The sequence below is a fragment of the Sebastes fasciatus genome, chromosome 4 (assembly GCF_043250625.1).
Source record: "Sebastes fasciatus isolate fSebFas1 chromosome 4, fSebFas1.pri, whole genome shotgun sequence".
Taxonomy (NCBI): Eukaryota; Metazoa; Chordata; class Actinopteri; order Perciformes; family Sebastidae; genus Sebastes; species Sebastes fasciatus.
This window is the reverse complement of record NC_133798.1, coordinates 27,725,382-27,742,084: the sequence shown is the minus strand read 5'-3', so window position 1 is coordinate 27,742,084 and position 16,703 is coordinate 27,725,382. Positions and strand designations below refer to the sequence as shown.

The following is a 16,703-nucleotide window of genomic DNA, read 5'->3' as shown; positions in this document are numbered from 1 at the left end:
CAACAAAGGCTAATGTCACCTTCACACCAAGACCGAAGTGAATTTTCTCCTTGCTTTACTCGCGCGAGTTGGACCGCCAGTATCATTTGTGTTCATTCGCTCTAGACCTGCCAGAGAAGGAGGAGGAGCTTGTCTCCATAGATACACCAACTTTTCTTTCCTCCATTTCCAGTCTGAACTCATGCTTTGTCAGGTCTGTCCACAAGACGACAAGCAAACAACTTTTAAAATGCTTGTTTTCTGAATGGAGTTTGGAGGGATCAGTGCCAGGCTATGCAGCTGCTCCATCAACACTCAACATAAAGTCATCTAAGCATAAATACGGCAGCGACGTTGTTGTTTCTACCATAGACAGTCTGTGATTTGTACACAGAGTTTGGGTTGGTCTCTGTACAGATATGATGTACTATCGTAGCTCTGGGTGACCACAGACACATACAAGATTTATTTCCTACATTTCTGATTCAACAACGTCAGGACAACAGGAGGACAATCTCAATGCTGAAAGGCTGTCATGACACAGCGTCACGCAAATGTCTCGCTCCAGCTGAACTATTTTAACTCCCGTGGATAAAAGAGTGATGCAAATTCGCATCTATTCGCCTCTTTGCATTGACTTTGTATGTATCGCGCCTCACGAAGAATTCGCTTTGCTCTTGGTGTGAACACACCATAACACACGCCTGGTTCACAAGGTCTCCTGGGTAAGACAATTTACACCTCAGCGTTACTTAAAGGGATATTTCAGGTGTTTCTCAGTGTGGTTGTATGAGCTACCTCTCCATAGTCAGTGTATTACTACAACAGTAGATGGAGTTTGGAACAAAGCAATGTACTGCTGTGGACGGGGGCAGCAGCTAAACACATTTTAGACATTAAAAAAAAATCGATATCAGTTTAAGTTTACGCTATATTTAGAATATTTTCATCTCTTTACCTCGCTGTCAGACAGCCCTTTCTGATGGGGAACTGAAGCTGTTATCTATGCTCTCTTCAAAGCCACCAGACTCTTTTGACAAAAACAGCAATTTTACCTCCCAGAAATTCCATCTACTGTCGGTAATACACTAACTATGGAGAAGCACCTCATACAACCACACTGAGAAACACCACAACTATCCCTTTAAGCTGCTATTTTAAATACAAAAGATCAAAAAGGGAGATTCTTGATCAACTCCTTAAAAGCAGGCACTTAATTCAGAATACACAAAGACGATATTCGATATTACATTTTTTTCTACATGCAAAACATCCTGCGCACCTCTTCTGCAATATCTTCAGACAAGATGAGAATCAGTTGACCTTTTAATACCTGCCCTGTGTTTAGCAGCGTTGTAGCAACAAATTGGTTATCAATATGAACAAGAGTAGTATCAGTCACGCAGATGTCTATCTATTATTCAATTAAATTTATTTATATATATTGCGTCAAATCATAACAGAAGTTATCTCAAGACGCTTCTCATATAGGGCAGGTCTAGACCGTACTCTATTATAGTTCAGTAAGTCTATAATCACTACAGTAGGGCTGTACCGAATAGTTCGAAGATTCATTCACATCTGAATGCTACGCAGCTTTTTTTTTGCATGTCTATTCAATGTGTTCATCGGTATTTCTGTAGTTTCCGATAAAGATCAGGCTCCACTAATATCATTAGCATGAGATTAGTAGGATTAGATTCCGGTGGTGGCTGCGTAGGATTGTTTCTGACTCTTTGATCCAAACATTTCCAATAACTCCAGAGCGTTGTAAAGTCCAAAAGTCAACATTTATTGAAAAAAGATAGATGTAATCATTTCAAAATTCACAACATGTTTTTATCGAAACGAAATATTCTGCTTCAATCCATATTTGTTGGCGTTTAGCATTTCAAAAAATGTTCACCGAGGTCAAAAAACACAAAGGGAGTCATGCACCTGTATTAACAAAATTAACAAACAAAATCTATTTTCTTTTTAGGGTGATGACCTCATAAAATATGACGACAGACATTCGAAGCTTCATTTGAAAACCTCAATAGAAGCTTTAAATGTAAAAACAATGACATTCGGTACAGCCCTAATACTAACTCTATAATACCTCCACTGTATATACTATATATAAGTCCAAAAGTCCACATTTATTGAAAAAAGATAGATGTAATAATTTCCAAAATTCACAACATGTTTTTATCTAACGAAATATTGTGCTTCAATCCATATTTGTTGGCATTTAGTCTTTCAAAAACAACATTTTCACTGAGGTCAAAAAAAATTTACTTTTCCACTCGCTGCAGACAAAGGATGCACCTGTATTAACGGGGCGGTCTAACAGCAACCTAACAGCACCATAAATAACATTTATATAACCACAATAACACAAAATCTATTTTTCTCTCTTTTTTTTAGGGTGATGACGTCATAAAATATGTCGACAGACATTCAAAGCTTCATTCCTCAAATAGAAGCTTCAGATGTAAAATAAAACATTCGGTACAGCCCTAATTATCAGTATAAACAAGAGTAGAATCAGTTACGCAGATGTTTATTATATAGTTGATCTATTATGGTTAAGTAAGTCTAAGTCTGGGAATAAACACCGTCAGTCGTTTATCGGTTTTAAACCAGAGATATTATACAAGAGGTTTATCACATTGGAGTGACTTAAAGTGACACATGATATTATTTCATCAGACAAGTTGTTTTAGAGACGACAGCAGAGCTCAACGAGAACACAAAAAAGACGTCTTTCTATCCAGGGAATGAGGATCTGTAACTGAGCTTTAATTAGGTCAAACGCGGGAAAGTGATCAGACAGCAGTGAAATGAGGCCCGAGATGGCAGCAGACAGCACAAACCTCTGGATATCAACATCTAACACAGCTGTCAACAGTCTGATCATCTAAAAGCCAATACAAGACCACAGATCCACAGAAAGAAAAACATATAAATGAGATCAAATCAAGACGTACTTTCTCAAAACACACGATAGTCAATTTCACGCACACGACTATAAAAGTATTTTGGAATACGGAAACCGGTTTAAATTAAGCTGCAAAGTGTCAACAGAAGTGGTGTTAAGCCGTCAGTGTGGCTGAGTAGCAGTACCAGTACTAGCTGTGGATGTGTTGGCCTCTGCTGAAGCTGCTTCTCCCTGGCTGCCCCCGCCGTCCGTCGCCCTGCTGGTCTGAGACGCCTCGGGCTGCCCCGGAGCTGCTCGGCTCGTCGACGGAGTCTCAGGAGGAACAGCTAAGGAGAGACGAAACATCAATCAATTAGATATCATGGGATACTTCCTTCACTGTGTTTTCAATGACTATTTCTTACAGTCATTGATACTAATGATTCCTGCAGAGACCGTACAACACGTAACAATATGTTCACCTGACTTCAAAACAAAAGACGGTAACAGTTCATAATAACCATCATTAATAAATGGTAAATTGATAATTAATTAAACTTAGTTAATAGTTATTTTACTGTTAAAAAAAAACAAAATTAATGTTTACTAATGATTAGTAATGCCACCATTTATGTTATTTTAACAGTTTATTGTTGAACACATTATAACATTTTATATACTATATTAAGTAGAAGGAGAAGAAAATAAAGTAAATTGTTGATTTAGAATTTGAATGTCAATGTTGGTACAGCTAAACTATTGGTACAGCCCTAGTTAGTATTATAATGAAGGTAATATAGAGGATCAGTACTGGGTGCAGGCTGGGGGACGCTGGGCTCCGATAGGTCCCTCTCTGTTTGTGTCTCGGCGTTCTGCAGCTGGATGATTGGCGTCTGGGTTCCTTGTGATGTCACTGAAGGGGTGGGGTGTCGGGGCTGAAGACCAATCGCATTCATCAAACCCATGTCTCTGTCTAGTCTCCAGCCAGAGCGATTTGGTCTGAAATAACATCACAGAAGGATGATATGTGGGTTAGTGCAGCACAAATATAAACAACTAACAACAGTTGGTACTTCAGGTTCTTTAAGATGAGGAGGGAGACACTCGTCTAGTGGTTAAAAACCAAATGTTGTATTGGTTCATTTTTGGTCACATAAACACTCATGCTTTGTGGAAGAAGTTGACATCCAAAAGCATTTCCTCAAACGTGTGATTTGATATTGTGATTTATTGTAATTTCTGTTACCTTTTTTAACACTAGACCATGGGAACAAGTTGAATCATACACTTCTAGGGACTTTTACTTTGGAAAATCTCTAAATTAATCCAGTAAAAATGTTTGACTTTCAGCATGTATGTAGTCAGAGACGTCCTGAAGTCTTCTTATTAAAAATAATTCAAAATTAGCATCCCTAGTAGCTGTATTGCAGTCTGGGTGGAGACAGTAGTGCAAGTATTAACAAGCTGTACAGCGCCAGAAACATGTTGAGATAATGGAAATATAAATATTTGATGTCTGCTTGTGTGTGTGTAATCCTCTTCTCTCTCTCTTTAACATCCTTTTTAATATTTTATTATTTTTTTTTATATTTGATGAAGGTATTCACCGGAGAGTGCCCTGATCAAGCCCCTCAGAGGGTTTTTTGTACCTCTTCATCACATTTGTTGTCGTTTATGTAATATCAATTTGTACCTTTTTTATATGTGTAAACAAATAAAATCTCAAACCTAAAGGAAAAAAAAAATTGTGTGAAAAATTGCCATAAATAGGGAGAAATACGGGAGAGTTGTGACCCCGGGAGGAAACCGGGAGAGGGCGATGAAAAACGGGAGTCTCTCGGGAAAATCAGGAGGATTGACAAGTATGATCATTAGTTGAAAACTTAAGGGCAAACCTTAGTCTCAGTGGTTTTATTGGACTTCAACAAACACTGAATTATATGATGTGATATTGTTGAACCTGAAAATGAGAAAATCTGAGTATTGGTGTTTCCAGGTTCTCACCCTGGTCTGTCAGAACCTCGGGTCCGGCTGGTTCCACTGTTGTTGACGGAGAATAAAGGCTCGCTGCTTGACTCCGCGGGGCTCTCACCGTCGCTCCGGTAGAACCTAAACACACACACAAACACACGCTTGTTAATTCACTTCTATTCAGGAAGTCTTAAAAGCAGAGGAGGGACACAGACCACAACCTCATTAACAGCACTAATTGACCTTCTCCAATTAATGGTCTTCCTGTTCAGAGTGACCATTAGGATAATCACATCAGCTGAGTTCTTATTGTGGAGGAGGTGGAAGGGAAACCCAACAAACCACGAGGACCACTGAAGTCACGCTGACATCTGTATTCATTCTAGTTCAACTGCAGCGCTTTCTCTTTGAGTTCGTGTGGAAGCACAAAGGGCTAAATCCAATCAGGTTATTAATAACTCAGCTAAACAGAGGAAAAAGGAGACCAGGGTCCATATTTATCACATAGAAAATTACTCCTCACTGGACAGGAAAGCTCAAGACTGACGCATTTTTACTGCTAGAACGAAGAGTAAAAGCATTTTATCAACTTTACAACTCAGGAAATGACTCCAATGTCAGCCAAACTTCATGAGAGGCGTCTTCACCTGTACAGAGGCAGAGATCCTCTATAAGAAGAGAGGTGTTTTGGGAACACTTGATATGATTGTGACTGAGTTTGTGCAAGATGCAGAGTGAGAAGAGATGTGTTCATGTTGTTATGGTGTATTTCCCAACACACATGACAGACATAAGACCTTCCACCAACGTCCATGTTCTTTACGGCTGGAACGATTCACCTATCTCCCGATTCAATACTATCACGATACTTTGGTGCCGATTCAATATGTATTGTGTGTTATTTGTTATTTGCGCATAAAATGTACATATAAAAAACGATGCCATTTTCACTGCATACATGCACACATGCATTTTTACTTAAATCCTCATCTAATACTCTAAAACTACCACACATCATCATTTCTACTTTGTCACACTCAAGTAGGAAACTTTATACGTAACTCTCAGTTCTACTCTGAGGTAGAAGTGGTTTCAGTCCCACATTAACTCTAAACATGTTTGATAGATGGCGGTCCAGCGTAGGAAGCCCATATTCACATGTGTGACAGCTAACAGCTGAAACAGGTCTCCGTCAGGAGTTATGAGACTCACACAGGCCGGCAGATGACCAGGTCTCCCTTGTTGGTTCCATAAGCCAGACCCATCCCTGGATCCGGCAGCCAGCGAGCTGAGTTGATGCTGACATGGCGCCGCTGGTCTGGAGCCATCGGATAAACCACGTTGAACACCATCTGAAACACATCGGCACACACACACACACAGAGACGACACACAGATATTCAACTACTGCAGCTGCCAAATTTACTCAAACAGTTGTTTTTTTCAAAAACTGAGACAATTTTCTGAGACATTTCCAAGACTGAGGAATATGATAACATGATTTATCACTGAATTGATATATTTTAGGACTGCATTCAACAATCATTTTCAGTATCAATTAATTTGTTGATCTATTTAATTGGTTCATCAACAAAATGTTAGAAAAGAGTGAAAAATGTCGCTCACAGAGCTTGAAGTGACGTCTTGGTTTAGTCAAGTCTATTTTATTTATATAGCACCAAAGTTTAATGTCAATGAGTGAGAAATGTTCTCAAATTAACACCCAACAATAAGAGGTGTCTTCAGATTGCTGTATTAAAGTATTAATAGTCATGGTGTTAGATAACTTCTATAAGCATTAGTATTAGAAGTAGGGCTGTAATAATAATAAAGTGTGAACTATCAAAGATGGCGACGGACGAAAACCAAGAAAACGACGGACAAAAACCAAGAAGGTGATCTCAGGAATCCATTAGTACTGACCATGTCATACTAGCTTGTCATGAAGGAGGTCAAATAACGCTGCAAACTTGCGCTAAATTTTGGCGAGGAAAAACTGTCATGGCCATTTTCCTTGACCTCTGACCTCCAGATATGTGAACGAAAATGGGTTCACATACAGTTTGGGGCAAGTCTTAGTCAAGTCAGCACACTGACACACTGACAGCTGTTGTTGACTGTTGGGATGCAGTTTGCCATGCTGTGATTTGAGCACATTTGATATGCTAAATGCAGTACCTGTGAGGGTTTCTGGACAATATCTGTCATTGTTTTGTGTTGTTAATTGATTTAAAATAATAAATATATACATACATTTGCATAAAGCAGCGTATTTGTCCACTCCCATGTTGATTAGAGTATTAAATACTCGACAAATCTCCCTTTAAGGTACATTTTTAACAGATAAAAAAATGAATATAAACAAATATAAACTGCAGCAGTAATAACAGGACTGGTTGTTGTGTCTCACCCTGATGGAGGTCTCTCCTCCATGTGGCTGCTGCAGGCGGAAGACTTGCGCCACCATGTGGTCGGTGGTGGGATGCAGCAGGATCCTGCGAGAGGCCAGGCCGACCATCACATAGCAGCCCATCGGAGACAAGCTAACAGAGATAGCATTCGGACCTGTTGAAGGGACAATAACAAACCTTCTCATTTCTATAATCTGACAAATCAGAGAGATTTATCTTTGGGGGGTTTCATTAAAAATTAATGCAAATTGGACTTTTATGTGATTTAGCATTTCTGCATAATTAGTTTCATAAAACATAAACATGTTCACACAGTCTGTGTCGAGGGCTAGTGTACCGAATCTCTTGGTGTAGAGCATCTCTCCCAGGTTGTGTGGAGCCAGAGAGTAGATGGCCAGGATGCCCTCGTCTGGAAAACCCCGCTGACTGCTGGGAATGAAGACCGCCAGCAGCTGACCGTCTGCAGAGATGTCGCAGCTCGCGTCGTTGTATATTTTACAGTTTGGCACCAGGACGTTGACTGAAGCTGGAGAGGAGACAAATAAACACAAACACATCTTCTCTTCAGCATTTTCCACACATGTTCATCATCGATGCATTATATCTGTATATCATCTGTATAGATGATTATATTGTAAGAATAAAGTAAAGACATTTCATAATAAACAAAATTTAGTGTTCCTTTAATCCTTTGATCATATTGTGACCCATCAGTCCCGACCCTAGGCCTTTTTCACCTCCCGATACTGAGATAATTGAAAATGCTGCCCAGTGTATGTGAAAGGTCATGTGGTATGCGTTTCCAGGCGTGGTAGAAAGGATGGAGATTCATTCTGAAACGGCCCTGAAATGCTCGTCTGGACGGAGATTGTTTTATTAGTGTGGACGTAGCCTGAATGTAGGGTGACCTATTGAATGTAAGTTCATCTATGGGGAACGACACTGCTGCCACTAAATAAAGAACAAATGGACATAAATGGGATTAAAAAAGGCATAAATAAATAGAAACGTCCCAAGAAACCTCCCTCATTTCAACTAAATGTCAGTAATGCTGCATCATTAACAGCCTCAGACTACAGGACAGAGTGAAAGGTGCAGGTGGAGGAGCTGTTGTACCGTTGCTGATCTCCGGCAGGTCAAATTTGGTGAAGTCCCACCACTGCAGACGGTAGGTGGTGTTAGCGATGTTGCTGGCGACTGCAGACTGACCGTCTCCGATAGATGCACCTGAAAAACAACAGCCAACACTGTCAGTGTTAAAACCTGGGGACATTCACACAGAGGAGACATGAGAAAATAAGCAAGTTCACAGGGTTTTTCCTGCATATAGAGAATTACGACACGGCCGCCACCGTTAAATTTAGCCCCGCCTACAGCTCCTGACAAAACTCTGACGGGTGTCTTCCTGGAAAACACTATTTTCTAACAAGTGTTGCACTTAGTGGATTTCTGTCATTTGTAACTGCAATTTCGGCATTACGCAGATGTGTTGGCGCTGTATCATAATCAGCACAGTGGACCAGCTGGACCGCAGCAAAGCGGACACAACAGTAAAAGTAAAACAGTATAAAACAGAATAATCTATATTATATCATTTTAGTTATTGATGCATTAATATGTTCATCACTTTTATGTTGCAGCAGGTGGAGCTACTTTAAACTACTTTAATATACCTATTTATATACTACTTAATAATACAACATCGTTAATTTCTTGATTTATATTTTGCATTAACAATCTGAATCTGCAAAGTAGCCAGTAACTAATATTGTCAAATAAATGTAATGAAGTTAAAAGTACAATATTTCCCTCTGAGATGTAGTGGAGTAGAAGTGGGCTACAAAGTTACATCAAATTAAAATACTCTAGTAAAGTATAAGTATCTCAAAATTGTACTTGTACTAGCCTAAATGTACTGGTAACATTCCACCACTGCTACAGCACAAAATTGTTTGATCTGGCCTTTTAATTTTGCTCTCAAAGTGCTCCAGATTGATGCACTTAACTTTAAAATATACAAAATGTGGAGCATGACCCCGTACCCCCCTAGATGGGCCGAGGTCCACCCAGAACAGTCTTATAAAATCGTGGATGGTACCATCTCTGCCTCATTTCGAGCCAGGAAAATACAGCTGGTCAGGCTCTTGTCTGATCAAATCTAATTAAAATACAAGAGTTACTGTTTATTTTCACTGTGCTACCAGTTGGCTAGACTTCAGAACTGAATATTTCTGGTTAACTGAACAACATGCACCAAACCTTATCAGCATTTGGCGTTCAGCTGGTGGTGATTTCCAAACCTAAAATGGTGCTTTTCGTAGCGGAGCAAAGTGTGTGTGTTTACCAGCGAGCACTCTGTTGACAGAGGAGTGTGTGGCGAGGCCAGGCTGCCCTCTTTCATGGAAGATCCCAGCGTAGGGCAGATACTCTGGGAGGAGGAAACGCCTGAAGGACGACAGCACAAAAGATACAAAACCAAACCTGGTTTAAAGTCTGCACACAGAACAATGAAAACTAAAACATGCTCATCCAAGGATATAAACAAGTTGAGGTATTTCTTCATCTTTTAAACTCCAAGGATCATTACAGATAGTTAGATCTATTAGATCTTAGAGCTGACTCACCGTGGGACAAAGCGACCCAGCGAGGGTGCAGACATCCTGGCGTTACGTGGAGACCTGTGCCTCGCTCTGTCTCCATTATCACTGGAACAAGGAAAACAATAAGGCTACATAGAAGAACAAAACTACAAGCACCGCTTCAATACAGAGTACAGGTTATATGCTAGGAAACGTCTTTGCTGCCAATACAAAGTAATTATAGAAACAACATCTCCTCCTCCTGACAAAAATGGAAGAAAACCTATTTAAAGTTTGTGTTGACAAGTTACAAGTGGACAAAACTAAAATCTTAATACAGCAGTTTGCTGCCAGTTACCGCCAATGATCATCAATGTAGACGGCAGAGAAATCAGTTATGTTGCGTTCACACCAAGAGCAAAGTAAATTTTCTCCTCGCTTTACTCGCGTGAGTTGGACCACCGGTGTCATTTCTGTTCATTCGCTCTAGATGCACCGGAGAGGAGGAGGAGCTAGTCTCCATAGATACCAACAACTTTTCTTTCCTCCATTCCCTCCATCAACCATGGATGGAATAACCATTGTTGCTGCTTTATACATGTTGTGAAAGTCCCAGATATGTCAGAAAACCAAACGCCATCATGTCTGGGTTCATAACATCACCCGGCGGCAAGCTGTATTTACATGCAGTGACATTGCACTGACTGTATCTAGCCGCCACACGTCGCTGCTGCAGTATGAACCCAAAATAAACAGATTGTGCTGTGATTTAATATCAATAAACAGATCAAAATGATACTGAAATAATTGCATAATGATGCTGATTAGTAAAAAGTCTGAAGTCATGCTATGTCAGGTCTGTCCACAAGATGACAAGCAAACAACTTTTAAAATGCTTGTTTTCTGAATGGAGTTTGGATGGATCAGTGCCAGGTAGCTACAAGATTTATTTCTTCCATTTCTGATTCAACAACGTCAGGACGTCAGTGATGACAGGAGGAGGATCTCAACGCTGCGAGGATTTCACCACACAGCGTCACAAGAATTTCTTTGGTGTTGCAGCACTGCTCTCCTCTACAACAACAGCAGCTTTCTGCATATCCAAGTTAAAATCAGTGTCTGTGTGAATGTAGAAAATGATTATGCTACACCGTCACGTTCACCAGTTAAAATGACAAACTTCAGGTCAGTTTCAGGAGTCGCATTCCGTCAGTTAATCTTTCATTCATATCAGATCAAAAATGTAACCTTATAAATTTCATATTTTTCAATCAGAACGTTCAGTATTTTTAAGGTATCTACAGCTGTTATTTCAACGCGTCAGATACACATTTAACTTAATTTAAGCAAATATTAAGTATCAGACTCGGATCAGGACATCCCTACTAATAACATTATAGGTGATAAAGCAGCATGTAACATTAGAGCAGTATAAATATAACAGTGTGACATCAGTTGTGTTGGCAAAACTCAACCACTTGCATACCATAACGCTTCAACTCCCTAGAGCTGCTGTTTTGATAGAATACCAGCTTGTCTTTGTGCAAAGCAAACAGTGTTTCTCTCTCCGGCCTCAGACAATGTCCACACTCCGTCGGATGAAGCTGATGAGGCAAAATATATGATCACATCTGAGAAAAACTAGTTTAACTCATGTAAGAAATGAAACTCACTCCAGCTCCTCAAAGTCCACGTCGCTGTTGTCCATGGAGCTGGATGGGTTGCTGGCAGGACTATCGGATGAAGACGACATGGCCCGCAGGCGGTTCTGCTGGTAGCGAAGCGAACGCTGGCGAATGCTGTCCCGCCTCGACAGATACTGGATCATTCTCTGGGCGTAGTAAGCAGCTGGAGAGAGCCTGGACAGCACAGAGGACGTTAGACCGGGTTAGCAGAGGTAATACTGAGGTAAATGAAGTGGACTAGTGTACCTGGCTCGATCAGGGTAAATGAAGTGTACTAGTGTACCTGGCTGGATCAGGGTAAATGAAGTGTATTGGTGTACCTGGCTGGATCAGGGTAAATGAAGTGTATTGGTGTACCTGGCTGGATCAGGGTAAATGAAGTGTATTGGTGTACCTGGCTGGATCAGGGTAAATAAAGTGTATTAGTGTACCTGGCTGGATCAGGGTAAATGAAGTGTATTGGTGTACCTGGCTGGATCAGGGTAAATGAAGTGTATTAGTGTACCTGGCTGGATCAGGGTAAATAAAGTGTATTAGTGTACCTGGCTGGATCAGGGTAAATGAAGTGTATTGGTGTACCTGGCTGGATCAGGGTAAATGAAGTGTATTGGTGTACCTGGCTGGATCAGGGTAAATGAAGTGTACTAGTGTACCTGGCTGGATCAGGGTAAATGAAGTGTATTGGTGTACCTGGCTGGATCAGGGTAAATAAAGTGTATTAGTGTACCTGGCTGGATCAGGGTAAATGAAGTGTATTGGTGTACCTGGCTGGATCAGGGTAAATGAAGTGTATTAGTGTACCTGGCTGGATCAGGGTAAATAAAGTGTATTAGTGTACCTGGCTGGATCAGGGTAAATGAAGTGTATTGGTGTACCTGGCTGGATCAGGGTAAATGAAGTGTATTGGTGTACCTGGCTGGATCAGGGTAAATGAAGTGTACTAGTGTACCTGGCTGGATCAGGGTAAATGAAGTGTATTGGTGTACCTGGCTGGATCAGGGTAAATGGGGTGGTCTCTTGATCCTGACATGTCATAGCGAGACAATGATAATAGAGATGATTCCAACAGTCGCCTGTATGAAAGAAACAGGACAGGTGTTACAAGAGAAATAGTTAGTAAATAAAATGATTTGGATAAATGTTAATATTTAACTTACCCTGTGTATGTCAGCCATAAATGGTTGACAGGCTGTGAAACAGAAACTGCCCCAAAGCCAGATACACACAGTAGGTCTACTCATCACACAGATGTGGTCAAGTGTTGTCACAATACCAAAATTCTGACTCTGATACAATACCCTGCCTAAAAATCTCGATACGGATACTGAAACAATACCACGGCAAAAATCTAAAAGATCAGGAAAAGTAATGGAATAATAGATGACAGAACATGGACTTACTTTTATTTTTCTTATAACTTATCTATGTTTATATATATATATTTTTATTCTAAAATGGAACAACTGTAATCTTCCCCCCCGGGAATCAATAAAGTGTTTCTGATTCTGACGTCACTTATTAAACAGCGGTTAATAAGGCTTTTTTTTTATTTTTTAGAAAGGCTTTTTTGTAAAACAGCGCCCCCGCTGGCACATTAGTAACAGTTCAGGCGGAGAGTGGTACTGCAGCACGGGAGACGACGAGAGGCTCCAAAACAAAAACCTCCAAAACAATAATAAATTCAGATGAAGTTCTGTGAGAAGTTGATAAGAGAAAAGCTGCTAAAATCAGGAAGACACCACAGTAACTGTAGAAAGAGCTGGTGTGAAGAGAGAGGAGTCACTCTCACCGAACTGATTTTCCTCTCCGTCCATTTCACATTACAGAGACACACGGTAAAATAAGACTTTAACACGTGCTCTTTTGTGGATTATGTGTTTGTTGAATTACAGGAGATGTTTGGACAGATTCAGAAAAGATGGTGAAACTAATGTTATCGATACATTTGATCGGTAATTAGAGCCGCGCTGTTATTTCCTTTTTTTTTTTAAGGGACTTCTGCTGATAGAGACACCAGCTCAGAGTGAGACTGGGTTTCATGAGCTGCTTTAATCTTCACTTGTTGACACCATCCTTCTTGGTTATCAGTACAGTTTTGTTTTTGACCGCTCGCTCCACCAGCAGTAAAGTTATAACTTCCTGCTCCCGCGGGATCCCACTCCTAATGGCGTCCTCTAACGCAGAGCGCTGCACAAACACACGACCCCGCGATCGCAGTTCATTCTTAAAGTATTGGTACTAATAAAACGGAGTATCGTACTATTTTTAACGGCAGGGTATCGGGACACCTTTCTAGTATCGGTATACGGTGCAACACTAATGTGGTCACTTGAATCTCAGGCTTCATTTTCAGTGATGATTGTAATCAAAGTAAGAGCGCTGGTATCAGCCACTGACAGACACAAAGATCGTACCTCCTAAGGGAGTCCTCATCTGGGGGGTCAACAGGCATTTCTTGGCTTAAGGCCTCTGGTGGCTCTGCCGATCTGCCGGCAGCGGCCTGCCGGTACACCCTCTCCCACTGCGCCGTGTCCTGGTTGTACACCAAACCCACTGTCTGCTCTCCAGTCTGGCTTGGGGACGGGGCTATCGGGAAGGCCACTGTTCCTGTTCCTCCACCTCCAGGGGGAGGCGGCTGCTCGCTGGGATCTGGAGGCACCCGACTCTCTTGAGGTTGGGCTTCTAGTGTCCTCCTGCCCTCCTCAGGCTGCCAAGGGGAAGAAGAAGAAGTAGGGAAGGAGGAAGAGGAGGAGGGCTCCAGAGTGGAGGCAGAGGTGGAGGAGGCCTGGTTGGTTCGCTCCCAGCGCTGAGAGTCATGGTTGAAGGTCAGCAGGTTGTGGCAGGCCCGGCAGCGGTTCAGATGGCCTCGGGAGGCCGGGGGAGGAACATTGTTCTCCAGGTTGTGGGGGGCAGGAGGAGGGGGGAGAGGAGGCTGGTAGTGGATGATGGTAGGGGCGGAGGTGGAGGAAGAGGAGGAAGGCCCAGGTCTCTCTGGGTCCATGTTATTATTCAGCAGCTCTTGGCTCTGCTCCTGACTTCCGTCCGCCATGCCGCCCCCTAGCGGCGGCTCCAGGTCCTGCATGCGGTCAAACTCCATGAAGTAGCGGCTCAGGTTGCACTGCAGCACGTTGCGAAAGGAGGCCGTGTTGCTGCGAGAGCCATCCCAGAACGGATGGTGCCCACTGCTAGTGCCGGCAGCATCTCGGGCGCCGGGCTCTCCTGGTTGGGGGAAACCCCGTCCTTCAGAGGCAGAGGTGTAGACGGGGGAGTGGGAGGAGCCGTCCTGCTGACGGAGCACTGAAAGGAGGCTGATGGAGGAGGATGAGGTTCGGGGAGGCAGCATACCTGGACCGACCCCACCCTCCCTCATACTTAGCAGGTTGCGTGTCCAGTCAGGTCCCGGCCTGGAGGTGGAGTGGGACTCCATGCCGCTCGGTGCAGAGGGGTTAAGAGAAGTGCCGGCGCTGTAGTAGACTGAGGTAAAGGCCGAGGGTCGCTCTGAGGGCTGTCTGGGCTCCGTACGGGCTGAGGAAAAAGTGGAAGCTGGGGGAGGCTGGGGGGCGTCAGATGCGGCCCTGGGATCGGAGGGGGTAGGATCGACAGCCAGGGAAGGGTTGCGACTGACGGAGCAGCGACTACACAGACAGACCATGCCCAGGTGCTGGGTGCAGCCCGGGAACGGAGGCACGCGCTCAGAGCTGGGGTACTGGGCCAGAGGCATGCTGGGAGATTCTCCCACATTGCTCACATTATCACCGAGAGCGCGCGGCTGCTCGCCTCCCGCCTGAGCCCCCGGGGAGCGAGACGACAAAATATGGAGGAAGTTGTGGAGGATGGGCGTGCGGCGAACTGGTTGGGAAGGCAGGAAGGAGCGCTGACGGAAGTGAGGCATCTCAACGCTGTCCATGGGAACCTCAGAGTCCTCCTCGTTCTGGAAGAGAGGCAACAGCTCTGAGAACGCCACTCAAACATGCGATTAACATCAGAAACACAGTTGACGGTGCTCACCTGCTGATTGGACGGATTCACTATCGCCGTCAGTAGGTTGTGACCAAGAGGATCAAACCTCACCAACCTGAAAGGAACACAGGTACAAAGAAATGAAAAAGGACAACACAGGTTTATGTGTTCACACTTTTTTACCACCAGTACAAACAAATAAAGACCAGTCGCTAATAAAGTACGGGCAAAACACTGAGAGGGGTGTAATCATCACTGGGACTAGGCACCTAGACCACAACTTTATGCAAATCAGGAGCGGCGAACGTGATGCCCCGTCTTCCGAATCACGCCGCCACACTACCAGAATGCATTGCACGGCTGCTTACACAAACAATGAATGGGAAAGGACGGAGGCTGTGGACACGCACCATCACTGGATTTAACATTATAGACATGACCACTGACTATTAGTGTAACAATTTAGCCACAAATTCACAGACTGACCGTCACATCCTGTATCTCTACACTTATAGGAAGGCTGCATTTGCAGTTCTGTGTGAACATGCTAATTTGGATGCAGTGTGTAACAAGTTTTAGATTAAGGTTCTAATGTCATGAAAGTCATGAATTAAGTTCAAGGTTAACGTAAATTTATATTATCATTTCATTTTATTAGCATTTTGTGTTGATTTTGGGGGTCCCTACGGACAAAAGCGGTAGTGTTTCCTATCACCAGAGTCCCTTTAGAAAACCTCTTATTTTACTGCAGCAGGGTCTGACAGTCTGTCCCGCTCAGTCCTGGTTCTGGTTCTCCTGTGCCTCCCTTCACTCCAATAACGAGAACGTGACGTCATATTTACACAAGACAGATCCTTTGTAGCCGGAACCCGGCTATGCCTAACTCACCGGACTCTCTCCGTGTCACTGCCCGTCTTGACCACGGCGAAGGGCTCCGGACGGCTCCAGTCCCAGAAGTGGAGCTCGTTGTTGGTGGCGATGAGGAGGAGCTGAGCGGTCGGGTGGAAGGCCAGCGATGCAATGGCCACATTGCTCTCCGTAAACCAGTTCTCACTACCGCCCTGCAGAAAGAAAACATAGTCCTCTTTAACACTGCAGATAATCAAAAACGTGTGCATTTATTTTATTTTATTAACTTCAGAGCAAATCTCTATAGCTGCAACTAATTAACCTGATTATTTTCACTATCGATTCACTTCTTGATTAATCATTTAGT

The 16,703-nt window shown here is 42.8% G+C and overlaps 1 protein-coding gene across 3 annotated transcripts in view; it reads right to left on the bottom strand.

The window, feature by feature from the left end:
* ambra1b (autophagy/beclin-1 regulator 1b) overlaps positions 1–16,703 on the bottom strand; it is a 31,057-nt gene that overhangs the window by 3,858 nt on the left and 10,496 nt on the right. For all 3 annotated transcript variants that reach the window (XR_012593637.1, XM_074633320.1, XM_074633321.1), the window contains exons 5-18: positions 16,376–16,548; positions 15,536–15,602; positions 13,942–15,458; positions 12,514–12,600; positions 11,516–11,701; positions 9,888–9,968; positions 9,608–9,708; positions 8,380–8,490; positions 7,601–7,789; positions 7,263–7,417; positions 6,065–6,204; positions 4,886–4,990; positions 3,693–3,880; positions 3,088–3,228 (exon numbers count right to left, since the gene is read on the bottom strand). Coding sequence is in view for 2 of the 3 variants with exons in the window: in XM_074633320.1 (XP_074489421.1) it covers positions 3,088–3,228; positions 3,693–3,880; positions 4,886–4,990; positions 6,065–6,204; positions 7,263–7,417; positions 7,601–7,789; positions 8,380–8,490; positions 9,608–9,708; positions 9,888–9,968; positions 11,516–11,701; positions 12,514–12,600; positions 13,942–15,458; positions 15,536–15,602; positions 16,376–16,548 (3,241 nt within the window). In the remaining variant the exon portion in view is untranslated. The remainder of the gene's footprint in view (positions 1–3,087; positions 3,229–3,692; positions 3,881–4,885; positions 4,991–6,064; positions 6,205–7,262; positions 7,418–7,600; positions 7,790–8,379; positions 8,491–9,607; positions 9,709–9,887; positions 9,969–11,515; positions 11,702–12,513; positions 12,601–13,941; positions 15,459–15,535; positions 15,603–16,375; positions 16,549–16,703) is intronic.